The 9569-nt window shown below is 29.9% G+C and overlaps 2 protein-coding genes across 2 annotated transcripts; one reads left to right on the top strand and one right to left on the bottom strand.

Annotated features, from left to right (window-relative positions):
- Nucleotides 1-869: 869 nt before the first annotated feature.
- Nucleotides 870-3511, bottom strand: nmdyn-D7 (nucleoside diphosphate kinase homolog 7). Its single transcript, XM_011068280.2, has 9 exons — nucleotides 3192-3511; nucleotides 2561-2727; nucleotides 2310-2471; nucleotides 2005-2212; nucleotides 1811-1931; nucleotides 1514-1638; nucleotides 1319-1432; nucleotides 1151-1258; nucleotides 870-1039 (listed from the first exon to the last, which is right to left on the bottom strand). The coding sequence occupies exons 1-9, from the start codon at nucleotides 3303-3305 to the stop codon at nucleotides 1004-1006; spliced, it is 1155 nt and encodes a 384-aa protein (XP_011066582.1). The 5' UTR covers nucleotides 3306-3511; the 3' UTR covers nucleotides 870-1003.
- An 18-nt stretch (nucleotides 3512-3529) lies between these two features.
- Nucleotides 3530-9267, top strand: LOC105153438 (uncharacterized). Its single transcript, XM_011068281.2, has 8 exons — nucleotides 3530-4614; nucleotides 4745-4817; nucleotides 4961-5164; nucleotides 5431-5553; nucleotides 6145-6329; nucleotides 6915-7044; nucleotides 7276-7574; nucleotides 7689-9267. The coding sequence occupies exons 1-8, from the start codon at nucleotides 4575-4577 to the stop codon at nucleotides 7883-7885; spliced, it is 1251 nt and encodes a 416-aa protein (XP_011066583.1). The 5' UTR covers nucleotides 3530-4574; the 3' UTR covers nucleotides 7886-9267.
- The last annotated feature ends 302 nt before the right edge of the window (nucleotides 9268-9569 follow it).

Here is a 9569-nt window from a genome sequence, read left to right as displayed (position 1 = left end):
AACTACAGTTTTGATTGCCCAAACAATGTACACCGTTGCAAATCTACGAATAATTATTCTATTGTATGATGTGCGATAGATACATATACGCGATACCAAGTGTTGTGAATGATTTTGAATATATATATATATGAGTTTAAAGCAGATGCGCAATTGCCAATTTGTCACAATATTATAAAGTGAAATTTTAACAATTGATTTGATTTTTTACTTTAAAGATTATTTTATTGAAAACTAAATAACTGGAAAACTTTTTCTCCTATTCCCATTCTTCAGTATCATAAGGTTACAAAAATATTAATTGTTATGTGAGAGGAACGCATGATTACGTAAATACTAATATCTGCACTCTGCAGTAACTATGCCAAAGTAGGACATAGTGAAACTAGTTTCAAGTCTCTGGCATCAAGCTACTTCAGACGCCCCCTTTCTCCGGAAGCCCTTACTCAATGGAAATTCTCAATGACGCGTATTAAGATGCACGAATATATGCATAGAAGCGTACATATATCAATTTAAAATAATTTTCCATTGTACTTTTGACTATATTTACGTGATATATATATATATATATATATATATATATATACACACTAGAAATATTTATATACTATTAAATGCTATTTAATGTATTAAGAAATAAAAAATTCTGGGATAAATAAAGCTATTGAAATAGTCATTACTTAAATTTAACACGTTTAATGATTGGTGACTTAAACAAACTTTCCGATGTTTAAAATAATGTCCTTCATTTGTTTTAATAACTAAAAACATAAACAATAATTTTACGTTATTACGTAACCTTAAGCAATTGTAAAATTTCCATGTAAACATGAAAATATATATTTTAGTTGATTTTCAAAAATCAATTTATTTTAATCAATATAAATATAATTTTTATTTAAAATCAATATATACAAATACTTTAAGTTCTTCAAATCACTTAAATTTAATAATTATCCAACCTAATAATTTTTGTATTATGTAAGATATATTTGGTCATTCAGATTCCGTCGAGTATCTTGAAGAAATATTCCACCTGGAAAGATTCAACATATGTAAATTAACAACATACTTAAATAAACAAGAAAAACAAATGACAAATGTGACTAAAGTTTTAAGTAAATATGAATACTAAAGTTGTTTTTACCTCTAATATTCCGTCTTCTGGCAAGTCGGAACAATGTATAGCGTTTTGTATTTTCGTTTTCCCATATTTAGCTCTAAGTGTATTCGGTTTGATTTGTCGCGCAATGTTCTGTATGAAATAAGTATGTCAATAACGTGGGATAAAGCAATTAAAATAGTTTATACTTACCGGATCCATTGGACCGCATAAATTCCTGAAATCAGCAACTATGTTAAGACTTTCATCTTTACAGCTCACTTCCAGAACAATGCATGGACCAGATTGTAATTCTGCTACCATTGCCTATAGAGTGTTCATAAAAATGTATCCACCTTCAGAAATAATTATTTGTAAAAAGAATATATAAAATAGATGAAAACATACAGTATACTCAGGAAGAACACCTTTATATATTTCTAAAAACTCCTCAGAATTAATTGGATTGACATAAAATTGTTGTGCAGCGATGATCATATAACCTGCTTTTTGAATATCATCGATAATTGCTCCTGCATTATAAATATAAGATTAAAAATATATCATATCAGATAGATAGATAAAGTTTCAAAGTTATATGACAAATTCCATTAGTTATTTTACAGAAATATATATGAATATTAATACATTACAATATATTATATATTAATATTACATGACATATTAATAAAGTATTCAATTTACCAACAAGTTTTTCCTGTACAGCATGTGGCTTGATAATACAACAGGTGCAGTTTTGTAGAGTTGCAGTGTTTTTAGGGCCTTTAGTTTTACTTTTTGAGTTAGGAAAGAAATATTGCAATTCCTAAAATTAATCAGACGTTACATTAAAATATGTTCTTATTGTAAATTTAATTATTGCATCTAAAACTTTATACCTGTATTACTGTTTCGGTATCTTTGGATCCATATACAGCATTATATATCTCGTCTTTTCCATAACAAGCTCTTAATGAAGATGCTGCCGTTAAACGAGCATCATTACTATCTTCTGGGCCAGCTAATTCGTGCCATCTTGTTATACCATTTCCTCCTAATAATTCTAAAGCAACGACAGGGCCAGAAATAAGATAATTTATAACAGACCTAAAAATAAACTTTCACAGCTACAGTATCCAAAATTTACTAAAGAAATCATAAATAGTTTATTTTTAGGACACTGTTAATTCAAAATTTGACTTACACCTTATCGAGTACATCTTTTTTTATAAGACAACTTTCTGCAATATCATCCGCAGTTAATTTTATCATTTTTAGATTCGTAATATGAAAATCATAATTTATAATCGTTTTTAATATTTCACCCATTTTGTCAATAACATCTGGTTTCAAAAGTACAAAAACTCTGGAAAAATAAAATTACATTTGAATTGAGTAAAAATATTTTAATATCAGAAAAATCATATATAAAATAGAAATTATTTGTTTCATTACTTTTGCAATTGCGTTTCTAATTTGGTTTTGGTGTAAGCATCTGCGTAACCCGTAATTTTGATGCATCTCGAAAATATTATTATTACAGAATTCACATAAAAATCTTTAGCCTTAATGCCTTTACATGTTGTCCTTCTTAGGAATGTCTTCTTTGTTTTTAAGTCAAACTAAAATATAATATATACAATATGACAACTTTATGAGGACATTTTAAAAGTAATTCAATTCTTTAAAATAAAATCATATGATTTTTCTTACGTAATACAATTTAAGTCATTTTGCATATCAAAATGTACATTAAAATTATTTAAAAAATCAATATTTTATTGAAACATTTTATATTATATTTTGGCATATTTTGACATAAAATATATATTTTGGAAAATATTAATTTTTAAACTATATTACTTTAATAATTTATTTTTGAATAATAAAATGATTCAATTGTTATAAAAAATATAATAATTATTTTAATAAAAATTATATAATTTGTAGAAAACAAAAAATTATATACTTTACATGATTTGATATATCTGTAAAACTTCATTTTTTTCTAACAAAAATATTTAACATGCTTAAGTCAAGTGAAATATCTTATATGTAATATTAATTTGCACTAACTTACACGTACCAATTCAACAGTATTATCAGATGGATAATAATACAGATAAAATTTCTTCAGCATACAAGCGACTTTGTCATACCACTCAGCTTCAAATACATATCTGTCACTGTGATCTGACATCTTGAAATTTACATATCCTCACGTAATGTATTAATTATCAATAATATGTGAAAAACTTCAAATCATGGAAATTAAACGAGTTATAAATTTAGCATTAGATTCAGAAAAATATCAAACTAATTGGAAATACAATATAATCTGTTTTGCACAAATAATTAGATTATATTTAAATATTTCAACAATATCATAGATAAAAGGTTCACAACGGAACAACAAAAAACAATTACTCTGACAAAAAATGCTCTGAAAATAGTGAAAAATAGTCACAACAGAGAAATAAGCTTGACAGCTGTTTTTTATGACGTAGTGACGTTGCTGGGCAACACGCCTCTATGTTCATAAAATGTAGACATTGAATCACGTAACCACGTCCATGAACTTTCCAGTGGGTAACATATCATATCCTTTTTTGGTTATGTTCCGTGCTACGTCGATAAAATGTTGATAATGCAGAATTTTAAAGCAACTTATCGGCAATATTAAAAGATTAAACTATTTTAATTATTTTAATTTGCGCAAAACTATATAATAGTTACAATTTAGATTCACAAATAATATTTTTCCTATGTGCTAAAGAGAAAAATAATTTAACTTTTGTTAATAAAATACTTTTATTATAAAATACAGAAAATTAGAATACCCTGGCTATGTAATATTATTCTCAGACACTCTTCTCTACTAGATAAATAAATAAAATAAATTAAATAAAAAGATTTAAGACAACGTTTAATAAAAAATATTAACGTATTTCTATATGCAATGCAATTATATGAAGCAATATAAAGGATCAAGTTATATTTGTATTATTTTCTCCTTTTGTAAAACAATAAATATTTTAATAAAATATATATGAATGCATCTGATATTGTACTTGTCACGTATAAATACAATTTGAATTTTACTATATCAATGTAGTGCTTGAAATTGATCAAACGAACCCTAGCAACTAAATCTTCAGCTCTAGGCCATGGTGGCTTTAGGCAACGCATTAATCGTTTGCACAAGACGCGTCTGACTGACGTGCATGCACGTACTCACGCACGCACGCATGCACGCACGCACGAACGAACGACCGACAAACGAACAAAACGCGGTTTTGACAGCTCCGGCTGCTGGTCTGGCCAACGCGGAGAAAACGCACCTACGTGATACGTAATCCCTGACGCGTGATCCACATTTTATAATTAAATCCGTGCCTCCCTCGTGTCAAATACTGGTGAATCGCAACCCTGTCTGGAACACTGGACGCATCCTAATTGGAATGTCCACATGAGGCTGCTGAAATTCTTGCTTCGTTATTTCCCACCAGGTAAATAGACAACGTACAGCCAACGTACATTAATGATGCTGTCTAACACGCTCTTGTTCTCTTAAATTAATGTTTAATACACTTGAGAAAAGTATTTATATAATATATTTGAATTTTAAAACCCAAACAGGTCTCGCTCTGGAGTACACGCAGGGCGGTGATATCAAGACAAAAATGATCGATTTATTGGACTTGTCAGCTGAGTAATTAATTAGATCAGCTTTTTTATTCGATGCCGTAGCAACATATCTGCTTAATTTTACATTTGCTTTTATTTTACTTCGAAGCTATGTGTAATGTACAAATATATGGAAAATAAAGTTAGTAATAATTGAATAATTTACAGAACGGACGTAAGAGCATTAGCGGAAAGCATAAAAGCGGCTGAACCCATAATAACCGAAAGTGTAATGGACCAGTTAGTCGAAACTTTGCAGAAGCTGCAGGCTAAAGTTTGCGATACAAATACCAAGCGCTATTACAAATACAAAACCTTACAGACGCATCTTTTGCCAGTCATTAATATAGCTCTCGATAAATTAGGTAAAAGGTACATTACTCTACATTAAAACTCTACATTAAAATTGTCGCTTAATTATTATTAAGACTTGTAAAATTTACAAAGTTTCGAAGTAGGTAAGTAAGTAGTGTTTTATGTTATTAAATATCATAATAATATAGCACGTTAAAAAAAAAAGACTTAAAGGGAAGCTACAACTGAAATATATAGTAAGAACATCGAAGAAAAAATTAATCGCAGTGAATAATTCATCGAGTCATAGCATATAACCGACACGTCATTCGTTCGATCGACAGATGCTTGACGGCCAGCTATGACCGAACTTGTAAAGTTTGGGACATTGACAGTGGAAAGGAGCTTTTTACTCTCGAAGGCCATAAGAACGTGGTCTGCGCCGTCTCGTTCAACAATCCAACTTCGTGAGTTGATCACAATACTCAAAGTATAACCGCGACTATATCGACTCGGAATTGAAAGTAAGACACGGCGAGAATATAACTCGTACGACTTATAGCGGCCGAGATCTCCTTTGTAATGTATAACGCGTGTTATTCTTCACATACTTATGTACATATGTACGACGCAATAGCGACAGTTAGCGACCTATTCTGTTTTAGATTCTGGTTCCACAACATCAAATTTTGCAATTTTGTCAAAATAAGAGTGAATAAGAAGAATACTTTCTAAAATCTTTGGAGTCGAAATTCTAATTCTGAAGAGTCACAAAGAGTGATAATTATTATTGAGCCAGCCATTATCATTGATAAAAAATGGCTCAATAGTCAATTTGTAGAAGTGAGATTTCACTCTTTAGAATTACATTCCACTCTAAAAATTTTAGAGAGCATACCGTCTTTTTTTATATAAGCTGTCTTATTATAACTTTTGTATCTTACTCATTCTAACTTACTGAAGTTGATGAAAACCGACGGGCTAATCAAAAGTTTGTCATCTCGTGGCTAAATTCTGTTGTAAGATCTCTAGACCTACGTATTTTTCACCGTTTTCAGAGACAAAATTGTGACCGGGTCCTTCGACAAAACGGCGAAGGTCTGGTGCTCGCGGACGGGTCACTGCCTCGCAACGATGTGGGGTCACGATGCGGAAGTGGTGGTGGCTAAATTCTCACCGACGCAATGCAAGCTCGCGACCGGTTCCATCGACGCGACGTCAAAAATATTCCATATAGAAACCGGTATTGAAAATATTGCAATGTTATCTCACATAATAAACGCGCGCTTCGATTCGGCCAGCTCGCGATCGATCGAACGCAACATACCTACTACTGTCGAATCCACTTTACGAGATGCTCGAACGCGGCGTGCAAACAATATGCGAAAATAATCAACGTATTCTTGCACAGTATTCTTATCACTCCAATTATTGTCGGCTTTACGTTTTATCGTAGTACCTGCTCGATGTTCTAATTAAACGAGCTTAAATAAAGTCACTAAGTTGTATCAAATTGTCACAACAAGTTATCTCTCAAAATGGCAATTTAGACAACTTAAAATATTAACGAAATAATCGCTCGAAATAACTCGCAATTAATACTGGAAATAACTTTATAATAATACGTTAAGTGCAACGGTTAAATACTTTCTAAACGCACACTTTAGTGATTTTGAAAAAGGCAAATTAGTTTAGGATTCCTGATTTTTTACTCGTGATTAATTTTTAAATTCGAAACTACTAAGAATTACCATCTCGAGATTTCTCCGAATAAAGCGCTATACGTCGTAACCTTTTTTATGTAAGTGATGTGATTTGGATTCGGCAGGTCAGGAATTGGGTACGTTACGGGGACACACGGAAGAAGTTATTGCGCTGCATTACAATAACGATGGAAATCAGATCATATCGGGTTCCTTCGACGGTACCGTGAACATCTGGGATATAAGAACATTTACGTGGGTTTCTATTTTCTTATCTTGTTTTAATATTTTTATCTCTTAAGTATATATACGCGACTTATGGCAAATTCATTATATAACTCGAATGTGGAATAATTGCTTGATACTTCTGTTTAATCAATCTCTCTTTTTTTTTCTCTTAGCGTCGTAATATAAGTTTTACGTAAGATTGATTTTCTCGAAATAATTTAAAATTTTAATAAATATATTTTTGACTGAAAATTTCAGACGAACAAACGTGTTAATCGGCCATCGCAAGGAATTGTCCAACTGCCTCTATAATTTCGATTGTTCGTTGATTGCGTCGTCCTCGATAGATAAAACCGCGAAAGTGTGGGACGTAAGAATGAATTCTTGCTTGGCTACTTTGTTGGGACACGACGACGAAGTTCTGGATCTCGCTTTCGACAACAATGGCAAAAGACTGGCAACAGCCAGTAGCGATACTACCGCACAAGTTTGGGATATAAGCAGCAATTTCCAACAGTTGGCTCTCATGAAAGGCCATCGGGAAGAAGTGTCGAAAGGCAAATTTCTTATCGCAAATGGATGCTTTGCTTTCAATTTTTTCTATATCTATATTAAATATATTTAAATCCTAATGTACATCATCTATATTAAAATCCTAAATGTATTTCCAGTTTGCTTTAGTCCGAATGGTCATCAACTTCTAACTGCTTCCTTGGACAGAACGACGAGGCTATGGTCAGCAGACGATGGTTCCTGTTTTCAGCAATTGAAAGGGCACACCGATGACATTTTTGCTTGCGCATTTTCGTATACGGGAGATACCATAATTACCGCTAGCAAGGATAATACTTGCACGATTTGGAGATGACTCGACTGGTTCCAGGTGTTCGCCTAGCTTTTACTCATCGTCCTGTTTATCGTTTACGTTGTATATTTTTATGTTATCTAAATAACGGTGCGCGCATAGTCTATCGTTTTTCGATAAACAGACGAGCGATGATATCAAGTGTTTCCGCGTTCTACCAGACAGCGACATTGACATTTTGACAATGACACAGGAAGAGTGATTATTGGGAACTTTCCAACAAGCGATGTTGTGTAACACAGTAATCATTTAATCTTTGTTTAACATTGGCAAATAACAAGGATCTAATGATTTACTGTATTATACTGTGTCTCTTGTTTGAAAACATCCGTAATAATAATAAAAAAAAGAATTTTTACAGCAAAACTGTTGCTGTTATAGAATATTTATGTGAAATTTTGCTAATTATAATTAATTATTGATAAAGAAATAAGTAAAACTTTTAGTAAAATAGAAAAATTTATCTGAGAGTGAATTCGTAGAAACATAAATTAAAATAATTTATTCTTAATAAAATAAATTTTGTTGCAAAACAACTATTACTTTGATGGCAGAGTAAGAATAAATTTATGACTATAGTAAAATGTGTAATTTATGGATACAGAGAATGAAATTACTTTTAGCAAAAATGTTAGTATGCCATTTATTATTTAATAAATTTTATTACTTAATAAACATTTATTACTTAATAATCGATTCAGTTTGCTTTTAATATAAAATATGAAACTATTCATATTTTTTCTGTGTTTAAAATAAATATTTTCTTATTAAAAAGACTTACTTTATAATTATTACAAAAAATACGCTTGTATCAAATTACAAATGCATTTCTTGAAATATTCTAATTTTCATTCATTAAATAATGGCTGATATGACTATTTACAAGGCAAGTGAAATCATTCAATTACTTTAAATTAAGAACATTTTAAAAAATTACTGATAATTGTTCTAAATACTTATTTAATAATAATTATTTACAAATTATAAATATTACATATATATGCAATTTCAAGATATGTAAAATTGCAAGTAACTTTATACACACAATTATATGTCAATGTTAATGTAGAGATAAAATATTAATGTTTCCTCTAAATGTACATAGTCTAGATAATATTCCTAGATAACACGTTAATGTTGTTTTTATGATATTAAACAAAAAGTGAAAGAAGTGATGATAAATGATGTCAGCTTGCTGCTTGCTAGAGCCTATCAATGACGACAATGACATATATATAGATAAAGTAAAAAAGTAATAATTCATTGATGTCACGTATAATTCATTGATGTTGAAATTTAAAAATTTATTAGGCAATAAAATAATAATTGCTTACGCTTATGTATAAAATTTAAATTGTGTAAAAATTGTTTAAATAAAAATATGTTATAACTGATATGAGTTAATTTTATATATATATATATATATATATATATATATATATAACTTATATACTTTATATATATATAAATAAAGTATATATATATATATATACATATACATATATATGTGTATATATATATATATATATATACATATGTAAGAGTTACTTTATACATGTTTATAAAGAATTATGTATAATTATGTGACATACTTACATAATAAATATAAACCTAAATATATCCATGTATTACGAAAGATACGTATAATGTTGAGCCTGATGTACTCCAGCATGTAGCTATGTGTACG

This window comes from Acromyrmex echinatior, chromosome 9 (assembly GCF_024713525.1).
Source record: "Acromyrmex echinatior isolate Ae372 chromosome 9, ASM2471352v2, whole genome shotgun sequence".
Classification (NCBI taxonomy): domain Eukaryota; kingdom Metazoa; phylum Arthropoda; class Insecta; order Hymenoptera; family Formicidae; genus Acromyrmex; species Acromyrmex echinatior.
Note: the sequence above shows the minus strand (reverse complement) of the source record. Positions and strands in the feature narration are given on the sequence as shown.